Source organism: Pseudopodoces humilis, chromosome 4, assembly GCF_049639895.1.
Source record: "Pseudopodoces humilis isolate 2021_Gansu_Grassland_sample_001 chromosome 4, ASM4963989v1, whole genome shotgun sequence".
In the NCBI taxonomy this organism is placed as follows: domain Eukaryota; kingdom Metazoa; phylum Chordata; class Aves; order Passeriformes; family Paridae; genus Pseudopodoces; species Pseudopodoces humilis.
In genome coordinates, this window is record NC_142203.1 from 68,429,483 (window position 1) to 68,454,827 (window position 25,345).

General features: G+C 41.1%; 1 protein-coding gene across 7 annotated transcripts in view; it reads right to left on the reverse strand.

Annotated features, from left to right (window-relative positions):
- Positions 1-25,345, reverse strand: part of UNC13B (unc-13 homolog B) — a 208,741-nt gene that overhangs the window by 109,186 nt on the left and 74,210 nt on the right. For 6 of the 7 annotated variants that reach the window (XM_014257005.2, XM_088054006.1, XM_014257004.2 and 3 more), the window contains 2 exons: positions 20,582-20,908; positions 18,606-18,696 (listed from right to left, as the gene is read on the reverse strand). In XM_014257005.2, the coding sequence (XP_014112480.2) occupies positions 18,606-18,696; positions 20,582-20,908 (418 nt within the window). Of the gene's footprint in view, positions 1-18,605; positions 18,697-20,581; positions 20,909-23,083; positions 23,153-25,345 lie in introns of those variants that run through there. The other variant, XM_014257006.2, reaches the window with a different exon arrangement.

Here is a 25,345-nt window from a genome sequence, read left to right on the forward strand (position 1 = left end):
CAGTGTAGGGTGGGATTTTGAAGAGGCCTATATGACATAGCTGTGGAAATGCCACTATCCTCCCATCTGTTCAAATACCTCCTACCTCCTCGTGAGCCAGCCTTGCTGTGAACGATACTTCCCCTTCAATATCTTACCTACACCAATGTCAACTTTGATTCACCACTGCTTCTACAAGCATCATTGTGCTCCCCGTCCTCACCACAGTGGATATTTTCCTGGCACCTTTAACCTTCTGCTCCCACAGCTCCATCCCAGTGCCTTGCTGTAGTGCCAGCTGGTAACTGTCCTGGTTCATTTGTTTGTTTTAAGTAACAAGTTTCACATATAGACTAATGTCACAGTTCTCTGTGACAGTACTCTGTGATAATACTTCATTTCAGCAGCACCACCGGTGACCCTGTATCCCTGTTCTTTCTATGTGCAGCCACGGAGCTGCCCCTTTCAGCCGGACACAGAAATCATGCCACCAACCACTTTTCAGATCCTCTGTAAGGCTGATGTTCCTCGTGGTCATTCATACCCTCCATCCCCCTGAACACCCTCTCATTTTGATCTTTCCCTTGCGGAAGGGCAGGGAGTATATGTCAGATTTTGAGAAGTGATTCAGCTTTAAAGGATTTTAAGATTCTGACCCTGAGTATCTCATTATATGTTTGCATTCTGCCAGGAAAGCAGAGTTGCTGCCCAGCTGAGAGCACTGAGTCCAACTGCAATAGGAATGATTCTACTAAACACATCAATTATAGCCCTTGAGCTCAGAGTCAAAGCTCTGCATCAAATTCCTCCACATAAGGATGAAGACTGCCCAGTTGTATAAATAAAATGCAATCCAGGATTTAAACAGCACTTAGAATCTTCAAAGCTCTGCCTATGAGTAAGATGAGAAAGATCTTGAAAGAGGTCTCTTATATAGCAATAGTTTAAAAACAAAATAGTAGGTATCCATCAGACACCTTTTTATTTACATTAACACTCTACAGAACCTGAACTATCCACTAGACAGCCTCACAGAGTTTTAAATGCCTTACTCTTTCCAAAGATCCTACTACAAGTGGAGCCAAGTCATCTTTCCACCACTGCCTCTGTCCCTTCTATCTTTTTCTTCCTTGGTCTTTGCCCATCCCCACAGACATCAGTACCAGACAGTAACACAACAAAGTCAAAAATGTACTGGAGTCAAACACAATGCTCCAGCCACAGCTCCTGAGATGCAAAGAGCCCATCCAAATTTCCAAACACTGCCGCATAAAATCCCATTATTCCCATGGCTGTCTTACAGGAACAGGAGAGAAAAACATGGAAAAAGTGAGCAAGTCTCATTAGACAGAGCCAGGGGACATAACTAAAGGAGGTCATGAGCAAGGAAGTGCTGGGAAATGTCACTGCCCTTACCACAGCTCACAATGTGGCTAAAAAAGATAAAAAAACAGGTGCCCTCGGAAGAAAGGAAGATGGCACTTTCAAATACTTAGAATAACCCCTTGCCTAATGCACAGGATATTGAGACAGACTCGGTTTTGTAAAGATTTTTTTTCTGAAATAATGAAGATAATTTCATGCGTAAAATAGGCATGACTTGCATATAAAGAAGTCTATGAGAAAGTGTATGCTTTACCTTAAGGCTCAGAGCACTGAGTTATTTGCTTTCTACTAGAGAAATAAACTTCCACTTAAAAATTTAAATACTTCTTACTGCAATTTTTTAGTTCACCAACAGATTTCAATTTTAGGTTGAGCCAGCAGGGAATTATTAGAACTGATAAAACCTAGCTCAGCTATATAGGCCAAATGCTTTGATGTCTGCGAGGTATACGTTACCCTTTCTTCTTTTTTAATCCTCATTATCTATTTCATTCCAACTTCCTGTAAAGTACTGAATTGCTGATAAAATTGTAAAAAGTAAGCAATTCCTTCATGAGCACGAGTGGATTAACCAAAGGAAAATGAGCACTCTTTGAGCACAGGTCCTACCCCTCCCTCTCACCCCTTACATCCCTCCTCCCTGCAGGAAGACAAGCAAGAACATTTCTACTTGGTCTGGGGCAGGTAGAAAAATGAATGGCTATGGAAATTAGAGGATATTAGAGGGAAAAAATGTTACACAGAGATGAAACAAAGAAACAAGGTAAGGGTAAGTCAAGAGACAAAACTCAATGGAGAAATACTTGTCTAGAACAGCAGGGAAAAATGCCCAACTCATTCTCGGGTTTAATTCATTTCGCAAATGGCCTCGGACATCTCTGAGCCAAGAGCTCTCTAAAACAAATTTTTTATTTCACTGGTAAAAATACAAGAACCATCTGTCCCAGGTGACACTGCCTGTTGCATCTCCCTTAAGACAGAGTTCTCAGTAAGGCAGCTTGAGTTCAGTGCTGCACTAGACCTCACAAGCTCAAATACACAGTGTAAAGTTTGTCCCTTTATTCAGCAGTGGAAACATGCTATTTATTTATCTTCTTCAAAGCCACAAGAAGATTAAATCAATCAGCAGTCTAAAGACGAAGTGTTAATGAAAAAGCAGTGACCTCCTGCTATTTGGCAGCTGTCCTCAATGAATACCAGCTCTGAGGAGCTGTGCATCACACAAGCCAAGCAGTGTTGCTGAGACAGAGCCTGGAAGAGATGAGACTGTATATTTGCAGGTGTTTTAAACTGCCCTTTCAATGATGCTGCTGTCATTACAGTAGCTCCAGAACACATTTATGAAACATATACTTAAGATGTTGCTGTCAGACAAAAGAACAAACTTAAAGTGCCATTCAAGCCATTAATGGCTTTCTTTTCCATTTAGGAAAGGCTAAGCCAAGGGCAACATACAAATTTGGAAGTGAAGAAAGGCACAGGTACCTCTCACAGCACCTTGAGCACCATGAAAATTGATAATGGCCTGAAATTACATTTGAAGAGCAGGAATTATCTACTTACCCAAACCTCCCCAAAGTTTCCAAAGTTCCCCAAAGTTTTCAAAGTTCTCACCCTCTAAAAAGTTATTTTTTTTCCTCTCATACAAGTTGAATTATTTTCTTTATAGAAAGACAATGACAATGGCACTAGTTCATTGAAAAAAATGCTACAGATTGGAGGTATTAGGACTTTTTATGTTCCAAAGACAGGCAACCTCAGTTCATTTGTTGTGAATGACTAAGACCAAACCACTGGCTGACTCATCTCTATAGGAAAGATGTTTACACTCCATTTGTTAATATCATCCAACTGTAAGGACATCTGCTGAACCCCGAGATATGAACACATCTGAACAAATAGAAGGAAAGACTTTCTAGAATATCTGAGAATGAAGAGTATTTCCAAGGCCAAGAATGTAGTAAGATTCAAAGAGAAGGATTTTTGTGAGGTTAATGAAAAAAATGAATCACCATTGCAATAATAATTAAGAGCCACAAACTTTACATCTCCACAGTTTAGGCCAATCTTGATTAGGCAGGGAGTAATCAGAGACCTTTGAGTTGCCTGCAATGCATTCTCCCATCTCTCCCTTTGAGGCTGTCGCTTCCACATCAGTCAGAAAACTCCTCCAGAGGCTGAACAGATCTAGTCTCACATGGGAAGTCTTAAGGTGCAAAGTCATTAAGGGTATATTGGTAATAAAGTTAGAAACCCTCATGTTATCATTCTCTATTTAATTTGTTTTTAGACATTATTGTTACTCAAAATGGCAATGTCTTTCTTCAGAGATGTGAGGCAGTCTTTAAATGCAGGTGCTAATTTCTTTTCTTGATGAGGATGTTTGCCCTTTTGATTTTGGGATAGAAAAAAAACAAACACTATCGGCTCTGCATACTTCACAGAAAAAGCTATTTTATTCCTCATTCAGTAGGCTCCAATCATGCTGGGGCACAAACAAGCCTTGGCTCCCAGACACCACGCTCCCTTCAGAAGCTGCTGCCGAGACAATGCCAATCCCACTCGTCACAGCCCACACCAGCCTTCAAAATCAGGGTGATGAGACTTTAAAAGCAGAGCTGTTTCAGGTGACAGGCTGTGGGAAGCATGTTGTCTCCTTGTGCCCCAGCAACGACAGACAGAAAACCTTCTTTAATGTGCTGCTGAAAACATCAGGATAACCGCAAAGCTCTTGTCCTGGGTTTTGGCTGCCCTGAAAGCACAGAAGCCATTCTCTAGCTGAATGGTCATTCTCTACTTTTAATTATGAAGTACCGTTAGAAGATGGGCTCTTGAAAAAAATAATGGTGCCTTCTGCAACTCAGATGACTCAACAATTTTAACCAGCTGGATGCCCCCATTCTGGAAACAGTTATCACCAATTATTATGCTAGTTTTTAGTCTGGAGTCAGCTTAAGTACCTTAAGTCAACAGGCAGCAAGGAAGCATTTACAGCAGAGAAAACTCTCCCTCTGCTGCCTCCTCCTTTAAACTACATGTCTCTCCCTCCTAACAGCATCAAAAATGTAAGGACTTGATATCCTACAAAATTGGAAAATTACAATCAATGCGTTAATTGCACATCTAATTAAATAATCAGCATCCCTAAAATGCAAAGGCATCTGGGCACAGACATGTGCTGTGGGTAGAAAATCCTGTAATTATACTCTCAGTTGGAGCTGTAATTGCTTTTTTGATCAAGAAACCTGGGAAGGAAAGGTTGCAGACGATATGAAATGTAGACCTCAAGTAGACATAACAACCTGAACTGGCTGAGGCAAGGGAAGTAAACCATTCAGCATTTCTACTGTAAATACAAAGAAGTAACAGACTTAACTTGCAGCAGTGGAAAGCTAGGTTAGACACCGCTTTTAATCAGCAGTAAGCATAGATTATCAAGGGAAGCTAAAAAATCTCTGTCCCAGAAGGTTTTAACGAGTGCACACACATTTTTAAGGCATGCTTTTGAAGATAGATGGTCTAGTTTATCTCTTCACATCTCAGTTTGATTGTTCTTTATCCTTCAGAGCCTACCTCAGGAAGGAAATTACATGGTAATACATATAGCTGGCTAAGAGGCGTGAGGGTACATTACTCCCCATAGATGGTCTGCAGGACAGCCCTGCTTCCCACAGCACAACAGTTTAGCTCAAACACTGCAGAGAGAGTTTTTCCTACCTTAGCTTGGCAGTGAGAACATGGAAACTGTCTCTCACAGAACTGTCCATGCATTCTGCAAGGTCAGTCCAATACACCGGGATTTGGCTGAAGTAATTAAGTGCCTTGATCCTACAAGGTAGCATTCCATATGAATTTCCACAATTCTTTCTCTGGTTAAAGGTAAACCCCTTTCTCAGCTAGAAGAGTGTGTCCTTCTGCTCACTGAACAAGAAACTATTTAATATTGTTTCCTTGATGTTACTCAAAGCATGACGGCATGCTTTACTCATTCTATTACAGGCAGGCCCTATCATTACATGCAGTTACATCACTTTTACATGCAGTGAGCTAAGGGGCACTCCTCACCATATTACTAAAGTAATTCAAGCTTAATTGGTGTTTTGACAGCACACCTGTGAAGTTAAAAAGTCCCCATTACAACTGAAGAGCAAGGGCAGTACCAGGTCAAGAGCTTTTTCTCTGAACACTCATCTCAGAACAACAAACCCCACATTTCTCAAAGTAATTAAGGTGGGAGTGTATCATGCACTTAGAAGTCTGGTTTTCCAGCTACTTCACTTACTGCTCTGATAACTCATTTCCAGAATCTAAACTCAAATAACCACAAATCAATTCATGGATTTGAGAGCAAGGAAATGGAAAAACCCTTTTAAAAGCCACAGTGCCTTGTCCAGCATAGTGTAATAACATGGCAGGGGAATAACAACTAAAAGTCCTACAAAGCAATGCCCAGCTACCTCTGCTAATAGGTTGTGTCCTCTACCAGCACTTTCCTTCTCATTGCTACATATGCCCAGCTTTCAAAAAGTAGGGAGAAAACATTTTTTACTATCCTACCTTCACCTTTAGGTCTCCTGGCTTAATTAATATGCTTTTCTCCTGGTGGGAATAATCTTGTGTATTTATACTCCCTGCAAAAAGCAGCAGTTGATCGGTGAACCCAAATGGCCCACAAATACTTGTCATGAACCCCATACAAGCCTCTGCCAGCCTCTGAGCACACCATTAACATAGATACTGAACAAGAAAAAAAGACCTGCCACATAAGGGGTCTGACAAAGCCAACTCCAGCAACCACCCCCATATTAATAAACTCAGACACACTTTTCACACTTCCAGTAAAGTCACTTGACAGGCTCACATTGGGCCTGAATTAAGGGACTCGGGAAATCCAGTTAGCCTGCTCCGCTAACTGGGAGGGGCAGAGGAAGAAATTTAACGTAAAAAAATAAAAATGCCTGGATGAAGAAAGCCTCTGCAAGACGATGAAAACTGCACTAGAAACCAGGCTTTGATGACACAGCTAACCAGAGTCAAGTCACTGAGAGGCCAATTAGCCCCTTTGGAAAAGTCTGTAATGGGAGGAATAAGCACAGCTGGATCAAAACACACTCAAAACACTGAGCAGGGATGGTGGGGTTATTCCAATAGCTGCTGGCACTACTCAGTCCTCCTAGGTCACAGAAAACATTCCACCCTCCCAAAGAAATCGGTGTAAAGGCAAGATTAAAAAGGGATAATTCTGGCAGCTGTAAACAGTTGTACATTAACAAGCTATTACTACTGCAAGCTAAAAATAGAGTGATATAATTTGGACAAGTAACATGTATCCATGTCACAAAATATGAAGGAGAGTTGCGCTTACTTTAAATTGAGTTCCTTAAATTAGGCATAACGAAATTCAGAGTGAATACACCAGCCAATCCATAGGTATTTGTGTAGACAAAACTGGATCCCTCAAGTAACCGTTACATGAGATACCACAAAAAAACTTGCTTGCATTTCAATCTGCTGCACTAACATAATACACTGAATAAAAATAGAAAAATATAAATAAATTGCATTAAAATTTAGCACTCTCAGTTTCTCAATAACAGTTTCTCAAAAATGTGTTTGCTATCTTAAAATACAAGGTGAATATTGACTCATTAACAAAAATAAAACCCAGATGGAGACATGGTTAAAATAAACTGATCTTTCACATAAAGCAATTTCTATTTGCATTTCAAATATTCTTGTATGCAACAACCTAAAGTATTAACCAAAGAGAGACTAAATTAATTGAGCCTTGAACTGATTTATCTAAATTAGCTCCTAGATGGACAGCTCTATTACATCGTTTTTAGTGCATGTCTCTGATTTTGTCTCTACTGCTTTTCAAAGTCTCCTATAAAATAATTTTCAAGTGCTAGCTTTTAAAAACTCTTAATGACTATGAGTTCATTTGCAATTTACTGCCTAAATAAGAAATTGAAATCCCATGGGGAATTTCTAAAAATCTAATTTAAGAACAAACCTGTTTACAAACTATACCACATTTTCTGAACTACTACCACTTGAACATTCATCAGAAAACAAAACTGTATCTGTGACAGGTTCATTACCAGGAATGAGTCACTAAGATCACCCATTCTTCACGAAACCCCTCACACAGCCTAGGATCCTTCATATCTGCTGTGCAACTGTATGGAAAAGCCACCACCCAAGAAAGGGCTGCAACATGATTTTCACAATTTCACTTAAGTGAGAGCTTCTAAGTAGCAAAAACCTCTCCTACACACCTCTGGCTGCGTTTGGAAACCCACAGGGGGTCCTGCAATGTGGCAGCTTGACAGCAAAGGCAGGGAGGTGGGCACAGTGAACGCAGGGAGGCAATGCTATGAGGAACAGTGTTGGAGGCTGTGGTTCCATGGACATTTCTGACAGCCTACTTAGAGGCTGTCTGGATGATGAAGTCCCTGTTCTTTGCTCCCACAGGCAACTGTCATATAACAGCATTCATAAAAAGACCCGTTTTAAAATTAATTATAAAGGGCAAATAAACCAATTTGAAAGCTGTTCACTAAGAATTAGAAAAATCACTTTCTGATTTCTAGCCTGGGTATGTTCCTATGCCCTTCTATTCTTGTGCTAACATTAACCTTTCACTTAAATAGCTGTAAACTTGCCAATATTTACTCACATGCTCTATTAGTACATGGCAGCAACATCTGGTCTCAGTTTCCAGTCTACTAAGCTCAGCCATACTTGTTTGGTCTCATCTCACACAACCTCAGCACCTTCCCTCCCTGGGCTGCCTCGATGTCCCCTCTCCAATTTGTATTCTCTGATGTTGGCAGTAGTCCCCATTTTCTTCAAATCATTTTCTGGTTTCCTACACGTCATAACAGAAATATTATAGAAATATAGACAGAAGACACCTATTGCCTATGTGGTTTGCCGCAGTGTAGCATGGAGCAGAACACAATTAATTTTACTAAATTCCCATTTACCAGGCAGTAAGGCTTTCTTAACTATTTCTACAGCCCTACTAGAGAGGGCAGACCAAAGGAGTTTATAGTTACGCAGAACAGATCTTCCTTCTCTTACTGATCCTATGCATAAACACAGCATAAACAGGATACCCCTGTTCTGAGCACATAATCCCACAGTCCAGAGGGGCAGCACCACTGCTCACCTGGTATCACATCATCCTGCAAATCCGAAGGCAAAAACCACGCAGTCAGCAAGAGACTCCCTGCCTAGAGCACCTCAGTAAACTGGCACTCAGATTTGCCTTAGCCCTTCCAGCATCTGGTACCTGCACACTTGAGTAACAGATGAGAATCTCAAGCTACATTTGGGATGTCACCCCAGCTTTATGCCTAAGTATCTTTAGTTTTACAGCACACAAAGGATAGAGCTGTCAACAACCTCAGGAAATTTCTCCTGCAGAACAGATATTGATACACTAATGTTCTCAAGTGCCTTTCAGCAGAGGAGGTGTGTTACAAACCCAGCTCACAGACTGCCAGGAAAGGCTGCAGGCCTTTTCTTACAGATCCAAAAGCCAAGGAGAAGAACTGGTCTCACCTTTACCACCTCCAGATTTCAAATTAAGCCAATGGGGATCCACTGAAAAGCCCTTCTGAAAGCGTCAGCCATTACCCATCAAAGCAGTAGTAACAAACCCACAGTTTGACCCAAATCTGTCTCATCTGATTGGTCCTCCACAATGTCACAAAACTGCCCAGACTCTACATAAGAGCAGACCATGGACAGTATGTGTGGGTCTATCATACGGCTTAAAAAATCCCACCTGAATGCCAAGAAATTAATCTGGATGCAAAGAAAGTTATTGTTGACTCAGTAAGAGATAACTCAGTGAGAACAACATCCTAATAGGCAGCATTCATTTGCTATTATCACACCTGCTTGAATTCTATGCAGAAAATAAAAATGCTACTCCATTTCCAGCTGACACCAGAACGATGGGATGCTGTCCAGAGCAAGCTCGAGGAGCAGCCCATGGGAACATCATGAGGTTGAACAAGGCCAAGTGCAGGTGCTGCACCTGGGTGAGAGCAGCCCCCGGTATCAGCACAGGCTGGGCATGAACAGACCCAGAGCAGCCCTGCCCAGAAGGACCTGGGGGTGCTGGTGGGTGAGAGGCTGGACATGGCCCGGCCATGGCACTCACAGCCCAGAGAGCCAAATGTGTCCTGGACTGCATCCAGAGCCCCGTGGGCAGCAGGGGAGGGAGGGGATTCTGCCCCTCTGCTCTGCTGAGACCCAGCTGGAGCATCCAGAGCTGGGGTCCCTGCACAGGAGGGACAGGGACCTGCTGGAGTGAGCCCAGAGGAGGCCACCAAGACAATTAGAGGGATGGAGAATGGCTGAGAGAGCTGGGATTGTACAGCCTGGAAAAAGTTCCAGGGTGACCTGATTGTGCTCTTCCAGTACCTGAAGGGAGCCCACAAGGAAGATGGAGAAGGACTATTCAAGACTGACAGGAAAAAGAAAAATGTTTTCAAACAGAAAGAGAGTAGATTTAGATCAGATATTAGGAAGAAATTCTTTACTGAGGATGGTGAGGCACTGCCACAGGTTGCCAGGAGAAGCTGTGGATGCCCCATCTTTGGCAGTGTTCAAGGTCAGGTGGGACAAGGCTTCACAACCTGGTCTAGTGGAAGGTGTCCCTGGCCATGGCAGGGGGGTTGGAATTAGATCATCTTTAAGGTTCCTTCCAATGAAAGCCATCTTACAATTCTATGATTTAATTTTACATACTATGTAGCACCATGCAGAACTGGAGTACTTATGTCCTCAGGATTTTATTATGCAACATTAACAGCTTTTTGACTTAAGAATACCACTTTTACAATGAGTGGTAACAAAGCAATCACCTTACTTCAATCTGGATGCACAGTACTGGAAGACTTCAGTTACACAACCCAAACATGACTCCAAAAATTGTCTCAGAAGCATGCCAGGCAACCCTGCCCTACATCTAAACACATCGTGTAATGATACAGCTTGGAAAACAAGAAACAACTGAAAGAAAAGCAATACTAAAATAAAAAATTGTAAAGTCCTAGCCCCTTTTTTCTGACCTTCTGGCTTTTCCTATGAAGTTATGATATTATTCAATGCATTTGCTAACATTGCATGAATAGATATTGTTTCATTTATGATGCTATCAGCCAGTGCTGGTTAGCTCATCTTTTCTTCAACTCTTGTGCTATGTAAGCTGAAGTCCACCGCTATCTCTCTGGTGCAGAATTTCTTGTACAGATTGCTTCAGTATACACAGAACTGGGAAATATCCCCTCCTCCCACACAGATCCTTAAAAATAAAGAGTGTGAAGTCTGGCTCTCCCAACAGTCAATGCTATTTTTAAGGGCTGCGTATGTGGCAGGTAGGAGTCCCCCCACCCACCTCTCCCATTGCACCCCTATTTTGAGCAGAAGCAACTGGCTTACTCCAGTGTCAGATGCAACTCTCACAGTTTTTCCTGATTAGCACCACGCATGAGTGTCCTGCTGAGGTGATCAGGACACCATGGGTTTCTGTGCCCCATCGCAAATCAGATATCTCTATCACCAGAGCACACTGCTGTAATTCTGTTTGCTATAATATCCCCAAAACAAGGTGCAAAGAGGGGAGTTTTGCGTAAGGTTGCAATGGTTGTCCCAGCTCCTGAATTGGAAATTGAACTGTGAGAAAATTTCTGGTTCTTCTACAGCCTTTAGTAATATACTACTTAGAGGACTTGGTCCACTCCTCATACAAATCTGGGTTTCATTTTTACTGGAAGTTTCACCACTGTAGAAGGTCCTGAGAAAAGGCAATCACTTGGTCAAAAAGGTTTTTGGAAGAGTCTTGGTACAAATGTGAATGCAAGCTGGGCAGCATCAGACAAGAGAAAAGAGCCAACTGTAGTTTACTCCAGTTCAGAGGGATGAGCTATATGCACACAGATAGCTTCTTCAGCCTGACACACTCAGTTCACTTCTGGACATAAGCACCACAGAAACTGCTGTGACCTGACAGCCTAAGAGAAATGTTGCCAGAGAAAAAAAGGCAGAACTCATGGATACACAGCCTTACCTAGAATCTAGGAGTTGTACAAGACAAAGGTCATCTATCCACATCACCAGTGCACTGCTGCCACCCACATGTTGCTCTCTGATCAGCAGAGGTACACTTGCATGGAGAGGAAGAAAGATGACTAAGATACCTTTTCCTTCAGAAAACACCAACTTGTCCCAATCAAAATTTGCTGTACAGGATAATAATAAATTTGAATGAGACTAATTCTCTGGTCTAAGACGTCCAAACAGTTGAGGGAGTGCAGAGAAGAGTCATTCCCTGAAGGAGAGTTACATCTTAGCAGTCAGTGCACTTTTGGCAAAACCATGGCAAACTCAGGTTAAAATCTCAGAGTCACTCAGTATTTAGATCAGGAACAAGAGTACTCTTACTTCCTTATTCTAGACATACCTACCTTAAAAAAATTAATAGGTATAATGACAGTCTACTCGCAGCTAGAGCCATCATTATGACCTTAGAAAAGCACAGAGTTCAGCCAAACTGGATTACCTGAACATAATGTGCAGTACTGGCACAAAGAAGGAGATGCACATGATTGTGGAACACACCATGTTTGCAAATTGTATCCCAGATGCTGCACAAACATATTTTTTAAGGAAATAAATAGAAGAAACTTTGGAAGAAAAGCAAACTAATCTTGGATTCCCATTTAAAGGCTTCAAAACAATTCTGACTTACAGATATGTAATGTTTACAACACAAGTTTAGAGAAGCAAAACCCCCTGAATTTGTTTGGCGTTTTTCCTAACCAGCAACAAGAAGATATGGAGGAAACTGAAGGGGACCATTGCACAGCGTACGAGGGGATACATATCACCAACACCAAAACTGGATTGTAGCAGAGGAGTTGTCAGTATATTGATATGTTCAGAGAAGCTTGCAGAAAGTCCTGTTAGCAACTGAGCAGGCTCCGAGCTGCTGTGGTCATCACGGAAAACATTGCACATTGCTTCACAAGAGAGAATTTCTTTTAACTTTCCCTCTGAAAGGGGAAAGGCTGCTGATCTTTTCCACTGGAGGCAAGGTTATCAAACAGTTGCTCAAAAATCACAACAGCAGCTAATGAAGGCACAACACTATTTTCTGGTGTGTACATACAAATAATTATTACTTTGCTTTAACACAACATTCATTGTAAAGCACATTTAAAAATTATAGTAGGTCTTAGAGAATCTTAGAAAGGATAAATAAAAATGTCGTTTATCCCAAACAGATGTGAATATGCAGGTATTTTGTTTAAGACACTTTGAGAAGAAAGAACCTTCTCTTCGTCTGAGTACAGCCTGTCAGCTGAACCATTCCTGACAGAGAGGCAACAACAGACACAAGTTGTTCAAGCACCAGGCAATCACCCCACACTAAAAGCTGCCTCTGGAAAGGCACAAAGGGCTTTGGAGAGTCACACAAGACTTGCCAGCCTGCAAATTCAGATGCAACAGAGAGAACCAAGATTATGGTATGGGGAGACAGTCTCCAGTGCTTTTGTATTTCAATGCTTTCTAAGTAACTATTGTTGTGCAATTCCTAAGAGATCTAAAAGCTGCATTTGCAGAAAGATTTGACTACCATAGCCAACACATAGCAGACCGTCTGCAGGAATTGCTGGCAGCAACCCCCTGATCATGCCTGACCAGCAGGATCTCCACCTGAGGGTAGGAACAGCAAATTCATGACCACAAGAATGTTCCACAGATCCCCACCAACACTGATCCTTAGGACACTTGATCAGGAATGTTGGTATTTTGGTGGAGGTTAAGACAACCTCCACAGATCATTAGATAGAAAAGAAGGAAGATATTTAACTAGAGATGTACTTTTTCTGCATGAAGAGAAGTTTCTAGTAACTATCTGTTAGAGTCACAATGCTTCAGTTTGCTTCTTTGCCACTGTGTGGGAGGCTTTGAAAATGCAGAGCTTACTCATCTTCACGGGACTGATAAAGAGACACCTAGGCAACAAAGCTTAAGGGAAATAAAATGCCAAAAGTAAAGTATTGCATGGACTGCAAAATCCGTAAGAGGTGGAAAGGGACAGCTTCCAGCCTTTTCCTGACTGGCTCAAAACAGTTTGTTCACCACTAAACAAATGGGCTGGTGCACATACCTGGTTTTACTGATCAGAGGGCTTGGGTTGGCATGTGGGGGTTGCTTTCCATCACACAGGGACAGGCAGATAACGTACAATCGAAGTTGCGACCAAAACTTGGCACCAGACCCTGCTGATCTCTTCACCATGAGTTTAAGTACAGCAAGGACTCCTTAGGACATCATACTGCTGCTTATGAAGGGAACAGTGGTGCTTTGCACCAAGAGCTTGCTTTCTCAAAATCAAAACAGATCTTCACACTGCAAAATCAGTAACACAGAACCCACCCAGGACCAGGGCTTTAAAACCCTGAGACCCTCACGGTCTCTTTTTGCACGTGCTTGATCAGAGGTAAAGTTATAGAGCATGAGAAAATCAGACTAAGGATATGATACAAGGGTATCTGTAACAGTAAAGGAAAACCTCACTTATTCTCCACTACTGCAGGTGATCATCATATTCTGGAAAACTACTGTCATGAACTACATCTGCCATCTCAGTATGTGAGCTGATAATGTATCAGTCAAAAAGAACAGACTATTGACATTCAACAGGGAAAGACAAGAGTTAAATCGAAGTAATTGGTATAAAAGGGCACTATTAAAAAAAGGAGAAAACACTTCACCAGTTACTTTGGTTCTGAAACAAAACCAAATCAACTGACGTATTTAATATGCTAACTTAAAATAGGAAAATTATGCATCAAACTTCAACAAATTCAATATAAGTGGAGAAAACCCCAGATCACATACCCTCTTCCAGTACTTAAATGTACATGAAAGAGTTGGTATGAGAGGTAATTTGATGATTTGGCTGAATTTTTGCTCTTCTCCGGTCTGCCAATTCTTCTGTTATACAAAAGTCAGATTCAAACTTCTATCATTTTGGAAGTCACACAGCTGTGTCCCTAGCTGGAGGCTATTTCAGTTACTGAGGGCTTCAAGTTGAAGATGCAATAGGTATGTGTTTGTTCTTCTTCTGGAAAAGAAGCTCCCACTGAGGGACTGCAGCAGATGAGCTATCAATTAATCCCTCTTTGTAGTCGAAGTTCTAAGTGTGAAGGTGAGGATTACTGAGTCATTCCTTGCAGGGCTGAAAACCCTAGATGATTCTGGCATAATTAAGTTTCCTCTTCACAGAGAAAGAGAACAAGAAAAACAGCAAAAGTGAAGAACAAAACGTACGTGCATGCTACAACAAAGCTTTTTTAACATGTACAGTTACAAATTCCTGTGCCATTTTGTAACTGTCAAGTCTTAATTAAAATACTGCATTTCTCTGACTCATGGTCAGAATGTAGGATGCATGTACATTATTCACATGAATATTAATCTTTTCCCAGGTAGGAGGCTGAATTGCTCAGGGGATTTATAATCACATCACATATGGAAACTTCTTGGGTGTCTTTTTTCTTTTTTGGACTTCTTCTTTATTCTTTCAAATTTCAGTCAGATCACTAACAATTAAGGGTTGCAAGAATCATTTCAGTAATCTATGTGATGGGACTCCAGCCCCTCAAATCTGTGAGGTGGAGCGCTATGTGTATTCATGAAATGTTATGGCACATGGAGAAAAAGGAACACAGAAATGAGCTGGGGACACCTCTTCAAACACTAAGGACATAGCCTCCTCTCTGAAGTGCTGGAACAAACAAGGATGAAAAGCTTGAAAGCTTCTAGGTAATGACAGAAGATGGAAAGACACTAACACAGTGACCAGAGAAATGAGACATGATCTTTTCTAGCTGCCAAGAGAATCACCTGCTTACACTATCACCACAGGGACCTTTAAAATCCTCATATGAAAGTCTGTCTTTGTATCACTGACTTTCAAACAACATCTATGAACAAGCTGATGACTCAATTTACGCGGAAAGCAACTAGCAAAGATGCTCTTCTAGATTTGAGCGTAAGTGCAGAGAGAAATGAGAATGCAAATGCATCTGAGGAAACTGCGAGAGTCGTCCTGATACCGTAGAAGGAAATGAACTAGACGAGCTAGAAAACACTATGTGATTCAAGAATACAAACTAATAAAAATTTAGGAAGTCAGTGCAGTGTGCAGAGCTCAAGAGAAAGAAGCTTAAAGGACCAGAGAGCTCAGGAAGCTGTTAACAGCTAATGAAACAACATTACCAGACAAAAATCAGAACCTCCCCTATTCAAGAAACCTTCTGCCCTCTAGGAGGGCTTGAACTCTCTTCCTGAGGAAGTTTTTAAAGACAAAAATGATTGCACAGGAAAAGAATCTAAAGCACAGAATTATACATCTAGTAATGAACACACAATATGACAAATAAAAGATGGATGCCATTCATAGGAAGACAGAGGTATTGTCACGTGATTAAGAAGGCTGGAAATTTGATGCCTTAATTGCTTCAGGTCTTCAGTGAAAGCGACAAGTGCCGTCAGGCAGCTGAAGAATTAATACTGTATTGTTGGGGAGTTACTAAAGGAAAAAGGTTTAGAAAGTTATAAAAAAGAGGCTACAGTAAAGAAAAAAAATTGAAAGAAATAACCACCTTATCTGTCTGTTAAGTCAGATGGCTCTGATAAATATTTATCCTCAGGTTATAGGTTACAGGTTGCAGCACTGATAATCACTAGGAACTTGAGAAACAGGCAATGCACTTGAAGATTTGAGAAAGGCAAAACAAGTATTTAGCTTAAAAAATAGTAAGAGAAAGCCTTGGATAATTATAAAAGCACTAACTTCACACACACATACACACACATACACACACACACCAGTTCCCCGAGGACTGAAGACTGGAACAAATAATCAAATTATTTGCAAATCTTCTAGAACATGAAAAGGAGAGAAATAACTGTGAGCATGGTTTCATCAAGAGTAGAACTGTGTCAAATGCATTTAACTTCTTTCTATGACAAGCTAAATTATTCCAAGGGGTATAGAGAATAATAGAAGTTTTATACCCTATGATCTGGATGAAGCTGTTAAAATGGATGCAAACATACCGGTAAAAAAATTATAATCATGGTTGCCAAATTCAAAGATCAAGCAAGATCCCTCAGGCAACTCTGGTAGCACACAGGACATCAGCTTTGGTTTGGACCACAGAGTTTTGTCACAGACAACTTGAATGATTTGTTCATGTAAAAGATAAGGAAGAGACAGACAACAAAGTGCTTACAAAATTAAAAAAATACCAAACTCTATAGGAACAAGTGCAAAGCCATATTCAGCTGAAATCCAACACAAAGATAGGCTATGCAACAACAGACAAAACCCCTTCTCAGATGGAATATCAGCTCTGGAAAGAGTAAAAGGCTAACTATGCATCAGTGATGGCCTGTGATAAAAAAAGCACCATCACAGCAGGATAGCCAATATATCTTGGGATGTCAAGACCACAGGCAGGAGAATTGGTTGCTATATGGTACATATGAGCAGGCTCTCAGTTGAATTTCTACATTCAGCTTTGGACACTGCACTTCAGGGAAAACAAAGAAATTAGTAGGAGACAGAATTTAAAAAAAAAAAGCCAGGCTGATGGAAGAGTGCCTAAAAATCCTGGCAAGAAAACACAAAAAAGAAAAGGATCATAAATACAAGAAGAGCAAGTGGGGCTTTGTCCTCTTTTTGTAGTAGCCCTTTACTTCCAGTATTCCTTGTCCTGATCATGAGACACGTATTTATATGGAACAAGAGAGACCCAGAGCAGAGGAAAGGAAAACATCTTCGGACAGAAAAGACAGCTAAGCCCCAGAGCAGACTCCTGGAAAGCTCCAATTCCTACCTTTTTTGGTTTAAGGGAATTTTTGATCACTAGTTGTCAGCAGTGGTCAAGGCAAAGTAAATAATGACATTTTGCTATAAAAACTAAACTACTGTTTCAATAGCAATCATCTCAAAGCATGTCATCCTTTCAATTCAGCAGAATCACAAAACAATGCTGAACCACCTCATGGACCTTCTACCCTCTCAGAAAAAGAGAGATCCATGGACAGTTTTTGTTGAATCTCCTGTCCCTTGTCTGTGCACTTGCTTTCCATAAGGCACAGAATTAAACTGTTCTGTTTGCAAACTCTACAGAATCATAGCAGAAGCTCATTTCTTCTTAAATACTAGTGTTCTTCATTTTCCATGCCATACTTAGAGTTTTGATCTAAATCCTCTCTGCTCAGAAGCGAAGCCATTGTTAGATGAAAAAGCATTTACAATCCAGATAACAGAAAAAAACTATTTTTCCTCCCCAGATGCAAAACAACAACAACAATCAGCTCTGGAGAATTTGTAAAAAATCCTTAAGAGAAACTCCTGATTGTGATACTGTAAAATCTCTTACAAAAACAAAACAAGTAATCTGTAGAAGAAAGCAGTAATTCTAAGTGAAATATATTAATTTGCACTTGGAGTAGCAGGCAAAATCTAGGGAACATGAACACCATATGTTATCTTTCTGTGGGCATACAGATGGGTAAAACCATAAGAATTTTTTTTTTAATCCAACTTTTTCGTTCTTAAACGCTGTTTTCTAAAACAAGAGTGTTTATACTGTTATAGAAAATGTCACAACCTTTTCCTTTTGACTTCCCAAATCAAGACTATATATTTTTAAATCTTACTTTCATGAGATGGAAATACCAAGACTTACTATACACCCACTTTCAATAAGTATATATAAAAATATTTGATGCAAAGTTTCCCAAGGAACATTTTCACACGACAAATAATACAGATAACTCCTACCAAATTAACAAGCTATCCTCAAGTTGCCTTGAGGAAAAGTCTTCATTTCAAACCATTTAAGTCCTAGACACCATTATTTATTATTATTATTTACAAATTCAGACCTAATTTTTCAGCTTCTGCATCTTTTCTGATACTCATCTCTATTTCCACACAATGATGTTAAAAATGTCTGGTAGAATCAGAGAGCTCTAAAACCATCACAAAATGCTGCAGTCCTACGCAATAAATTTGATAAAATTTTTGTCTGTAAAACATCAAAACTGTAAGAGGTGTCTTACAATGAAGATGAAGTGAAAGCTTGAGCCACAGCAGCTCAGAAAAGGAGCAAAGCAATACTCCATCCTACCTGTTGAAGCTGCAGTCGGACTTTGCTAATGGCTCTAATCCAGTGGGCTCTTGCTGGAGGAAACAGTGGTGGCTCGATGTCACCCTGGTAGCTTGAAAGCAAGAAACAGGAAATCACTACATGAATGACGTTTAACATCGAAGATTCAAGCACATACTGCAATTACAGCTTCAGCTCTGCAGGAACCAACAGGCACAGCTGTTCATGTGTTCTATAAGGCTAAAGAAGAGGTTTCCTTAAACTCAGGAGCCACCTTGGAAACTGATGAGCTGAGAGATATGAGCTGTAGACAGTCCAAGCCCAGGAGGAAGATGATGTTTGTGCGGACATCAGGAAAGCAGTCTATGACACCAGATCAAGCCAAAGCAACACAATGGTATCGTAATTACAGACACAAAGAGGTGGAAAGAATATTTTGTATCACCATGCCTGTTGCAGTTCCCTTCTGGCCACTGCTCCTTCCTACTCCTCCTGCTACAAATTTATAGCCCCTCCTTAGTGGAAACACTGGCAACAAGGCTCAGCCATGAGATTCTCCTGTGCATTGAACATCTGTCACTTCACTCCTTCCTACAGCTTTTCAGGAGGACATGCAGATTTGTCAGGAACGCTCCACCTCAGTGCCCCACAGTACATCTTGCAATCCCATACCTAGTGGTACCTTGGGATTTTTGCCTTCCCGCTTTTGTATGTTGCTGAGGTGTAAATCACAAAAACAAACACCATTTCCTGCCTGCAAAGCACCCACCCCACACTGCTGACTGTATAAAACAACCCCATAGATGAGACCAACACACATCCATGCTACAGGTCTAGCTCAGGTCAGCTCTAGGGATCAACACTCAGAGCTCAGTCCCATGCCTACTCCATGGAGACAGGAGAGCACTGCCAGAGGGTGGAGAGAAAGGGAGCCAGTGAGGCAGGAGCATCCAAGTTAGATGCCTAAATTAGCCTGAAATAGACTATGTGAATAACCTTTCCTGTGAACAAATATAGGCCAGCCATTCTGGGACAAGACTCCTGCTGCTCTGTAAGGAAAAGAGGAAAGTGAATCAGAGTTTAAAAACAGTTTAACACTTTTCTCGTCTTGCTTTCCTCCTTTCATCTTTAGTGTAAGGCTTGCCTACACATGAACTCCTGTAGTTAATTCTATCATCCAAGCACAGTGGCACCAGCTGTACCCTCGAAAAGGTACAGACAGGCAGACATCTTCCCATGGATCAAACTGAACCAGATTTAAAAAACTCCCTCATACTTATGAAAGTAAAACCATATCCAGGGGCTGCAAGGACGTGATTACCTCAAGGAAAAATGTCACTCCCAAATTTAAGGAGTGAAATTTGAAATTTCTGTAAAACCTGTGCAAAACCCAGTACTCCACTCCCCCAAACTCAGATGAAATACTTTTTAAGCCTGTTTTCAATACTGTTGACAGCTTGGAAAGCCAAAGTAAAAGGACAAGAAAAGCTGTCACAGTGAGTCAGAGCAACATGTCTATTCATGCTGTAATTCTCTACAACCTACAACTACATAAACACTAACTCTAATGGCAGTAGTCTACTACACAAGAATGAAACTAGTGAAGTTCTGACCATGAAAACAGGTAATCTTGTAGCTCAAGCACAAACTTGATCCCACATGAGCAATAGAAGCAGATATTTTGGGGCCCGAGTATGTTCATCAAACCAGAAAAAGAAAATCCAGCAAATGAGCTCCAAGGTGGTGTCCCTCTTTAAACACACACAAAAACCACAGTTTAAGCAAGTGTTCCTCTTTGCACACAAGACAAACACAGCTTCAACTCAGCCAATGTCCCATAAGTAACTGGTCCTCTACAACAGATGTTTCACAGATCAGCAACATCAACTCCATTTTAAGAAAAGGCTGGAAGAACAATGCACATCATTTGCCCTGGGAAAGAGCAAATAAAAGAATCCTCTTTGAACTTGTTAAAAATAGGTAATAGTTTCACCTACCTCATCTGGACTCCTGCATCAACATCCTTGGGCTTCTCAAGTTCCAGAGGTAACTTAGCTGCAGAATGGTCTGCAGGTTTTTCGTCAGTTTTGCAGACCTTCTCCTCCTCTCCTTTGCCATAAGGCTCCTCTTGCTCCTTGAGCCATGCCTGACCGTCCTTCTGATAGCTGCTCAAACTGTGGTAAGAGTGATTTGACTGCCTTTCCGGGTGATCATCTTCCTGCTCAGAGCCATGGGCACTTTCATGGGAATGTTCCAGCTCACTAAGGTGAGAGCTTTCCTGGCTGACATTGCAAGAGGAGCCGTATCTACTACTGCCAGCAGGACTATGAGAGAATAAGACAGTCCATCAGAAAAAAACAGTGGCTTGGAAAAACACAAAACAACCTGCACATCTGAAAAACTGATGGAAGGACACTAAATATTACTGAAAAGGCATGCTGTGAAGCCATACTTAACTATTATATTCTTATGTTTATTATGTAAACATAGACTTGTGAACTTCAAAAGTTTGGCAGGTAATAGAAATACTTCTTACGCAGTCTACCAGAATATAGATCATATACGCTTTTTTTGTATATATAAATATATATCTATATATACACATACACTCATAGATGCTCTATACATTGGTCTTGCACCAACTACTGCTTCACCTTACATCAGCTAAAAACTGCAGTGAAGATATTCTAATAATCAGACGGGAATAAGAATGGAAACACAGCAATTCAGAGTGAAAGTGTTTCTGTCTTCTGCAGTTTTATTGCACCTGGGGTCTTTATCACGTCCATTTAAGATGACTATTGTTAAAAAATAAAGTTAACTTTACTTTTATATATTACAAGTGATGATTTATGTGATAAAATATGTGTTGTCAAGACCTTCAACTTACATATTTTACAAAAGTGAAGCAATTTTCCAAATGAAAGCCACATGTCTCGCTCCAGGGGAGCTTTGTCAGTAATTTATTTTATATAAAAACCCCAGCATCACAGGGGTGTGATCTCCGTGATTCAAGACACCACTTTCAGGACTGAATTCCTAGAATCCTCCAACAAAATAAAGCAGCTGGAAATTTCTCATGCAGTCAGGAAATCTATAACCAAGAATTAAGCAACACTTGTATTTTTCTCTTGCAGTCTTAGAAGAATTTGGAGCCAGGAAGTTCTGTGAGTGCAGAGTAGCAACTGTATGGTCAGAAGAACAAGTTTCAATTATATTACACAGAATTATATATATACTTAAATATAAGTTTACCAGGTCTCTGTTTTGATTTTTAAGAGCAATTATAACTTAGCACATGCACGGGACTAAATACATTCATGAAATACTGGTACCTTCCTCTAGGGACTTTCATAACTGCATGAAATAAATTTTGCACTGATTTTAGGAAGACCAAGCATTAGAATACCTTCACTGATAGTTCTGAAAGTGTTTTCATATATTCAATATTGTGAAGTGAAGCTAAGTAGGTCTATAATGAATCATCAGTAAGTTAAATTGCTCTCTAAAATTTCAAACCTCTACCTTGCATTTTGTGGACAAAATGTTCCTCCCTACCAATACATTTTACCTGTTACTTTTTTCTTAGCAAATACAGTATTACCATCGCTAAAAAAGAACTCAAAGTGAATTGTGTGCAGCAGAATTAACATACAAAGACTGTAACTTCTGAAAGGCTACTGAAATTATCACTAAAAACATCTCATTCAGTGGGACACATTATAAGAACATGGGAAATTCAGTAACACTTACAGAAAAGAAATAGAAAAAGGTGAGAAAAGGTCTAAAGGCTTGTATGTAAGTAGTGACTGCAGTTTGCCATATTGTCTGTGACAGCCACCAGTGACATCACAAACACTGACAACAGGTAGGGGACTGGGACTGAGCTACAAACATCAGACACCAAGGCCACTCTCTACTGCTGCAGCAATGCATTATAAATGGTCAAATCCCATTTATTATGCCTCATTTGTAACTAGCCTTTTCTCTTTCAGTTGTTCCACACTATGCAGATCCGCAGCCGGTGTGTCAGGATGCAGTACTGCTTCCTCAGGAGTAGAATCAAGCCCAGTTTCTCTCTGCTCAGACTTGTCTGCCACACTCTCCTCTGCCTGATCTTTTTGCAGTTCACCTGAAATCACATTCTGCTGATCTTCTGACTCTTTGTCAAGCTTCTCTCCCAGCTCTTTGCTGGATGTATCATCAACAGTGCTTGCACCAGATGGCTCTTCAGAACGCTCATTGTCTTCAGCATCAGGCTGCTTTGAAGGCAACTTCACTTCTGTATTTGTGTCAGTCACTTGATCCGAGACTGCAGATTTTGAGTTTTCTTCTGAACTGACTGTTCCTAACACCTTGTCATCTGGTTTTGACAAAGCCTGTGGTGGTACATGTCGTTCCTTTTTGGCAGAAGTCTCCTTGATGTCTTTTTGCCAGGGAAATGAGAAATCTAGTTTTTTCCCAAATACTGCTCCCTGGGCATTCTCTGGCTTACTCACCTTTTCTTCACCACCTCCTTCGAACAGAGACATAGAGAGTTTCTTAAAACTGGACACGAGACCCTCATCTGTTCCTGCTTTATTAACAGAAGATGGCTGTTGAGAGAAGAATGACCCAAAAGGTTTTCCACTATCAGAAGATGACATAAAGCCGAATTTTGGCAAACTGGGTATGTTCGGTATTTCAAAGACCGGTTTACTACTGCTTGTATCTGGAGCAACATTATTAGCTTTACCCTGTTTCTTCAAGTCAGACTTGGAAACAATCCCTTCTGCAGGCACCTCACCAGTTGTTAAATGTTTTTCCTGTTCCACAGTTTGCTTTTCTACCTTACTTGTCTTCTCTTCATTCAGCTCAGGCAGATGAACAATGGGCTCATCAGCTGGAGCTGTGGGTTTGCTATCATTACTACTGATCAAGTCCTGCTGATCAATACCAGCACTGGCCTGATCTCCTGTAACAGCAGGCTCTGATTCTGGAGTAGCACTCTTATCTAACTGGGAAAGGTTTGTGTCTGCCCTGTTAGCTTGGGCTTCCATTTCCAGTGCGAGCTCGTCAGTAGAGCCAGTGTGAAAGATGTCAGTGGCTGCCCTGTCTGCAGGAGCAGCTTCCTCTTCTACACCTGAAGGCCCCACATCTCGTTGGAAAGTACCTACACCAGACTGGTCAGTGGCCTCAGCCTGCACTGTATCAACTATACCACTGAGATCAGGCTGGCATGGCTGACTATCTACCACCTCAGAGGGCTGTGCTTCACTCTCCTGCTGCAGCACCTCAGGGGCTTCATTCTCACCAGAGACTGATTCTGGAGTGGCACTCAAAGGTTCCTCTTTAGAGGTTTCCAAGCTCTTTTTTTCCTCAGTTTCTGTTCTCATAGCAGACTCTTTTGTGGAGTTCTCTTCTATTGAAACAGGTACTACATCCTTTTTCACTGAGGTAGAGACATCTCTTTTAGGCTCTCCGGCTGCAGCTGTATTTTCTGGCTCCCTAGAGTCTTTTGCTGGAACAGACCCAGTGACATCTTTCACACCAGTGCTTTGAGGTTTTGGGGCAGATTTTGGAGGCATCTCTTTTGGAGATTCTTTTGGACCTTTGAAGATGCCGAATATGTCATTTGTAAAAGCTGGTGCTGGGCCACTTGGAAGGGATGAGAAACCAAAAAAAGAGGAGCTTCTCTTCTGTGCAGGTGGAGGGGCAGTACCTTGAGGTTGAGAAAAGAAACCAGAAAATGTTTTAGGTGGTTTCATTTTTGTCATGAAACTTGAAAACATTTCAACTGAGGAATCCAGAACCGATTTATCACTCTCAGGTTCCTTTGGTTTGCTTTGCAAATTAGGTGTCTCTGGCATTTTAGGAGGAACATGTGGCTGTTGTGCCCTTTGTAATCTGTCAGTTTGTACAGGTACCTTTTGTTCTGGCAACTCATTCTGTACACGTAGTCCTTCAGAGGCCACTTCATTTTTCATGTCACTCATATTATTTAAGTCATTTATACCCTGGGAATCCATCTTATCACCTGAGGCCGTGCTACGATCAACCGTCTCAGAAGTTTGCTCTTTGGAAGAATAAGGCCCTTCATCAGTAGGAAATGCAACACTGTCCATTTTCTCCATATTACCCAAAGCATCTTCTTCTGCCCTTGGGGAAATACTCTGCTGGTCCTGAGAACCCTCCAGCACAGTGGGAGTCTGAAGGCAAGGACCAGGAGCAGACAAATTGGTTACTGCAGTATCATTGGTCTGTGGAAGCTTTTCCAAGCAACTCTCTTCACTGGGCAGTGGGAGCTTTTCCAAGCAACTCTCTTCACTGGCCGGTGGGAGCTTTTCTGAGCCATCCTCTTCACTGGCCTGTGGAAGTTTTCCTAAGTCACTCTCTCCATTGCTTTGTGGAAGCTTTTCTAAACCATTCTCTTCTGCTACCGCAGCTACACTTTCTACATTTTCCACTGACAGCTTTTCTGATTTATTTTCTGGGATCATGAGGTCATTAGACACTTGTTTGCCAGTCACTGCTGCAATAATATCAACTTCTTTTTTAATGTCTGCACCTTGTTGCCTGGTAGAACTGCTGGTTTTGACATTAGAGTTGGTGGAGACACTTTGCTCCATATGTGGTTTAGCATTCACTGTTTTAGCTGGCTTTGTATTACTCTCCTGTCTAGGAGCAGTTGGTGGCTTAGAGTTCACTGGTTTAGGTGTTTTTTCCTGTCCTGGAGCAGGTTGTGGCTTTTCATCCAAAAAGGATGTCAAACTGAAGAAGCT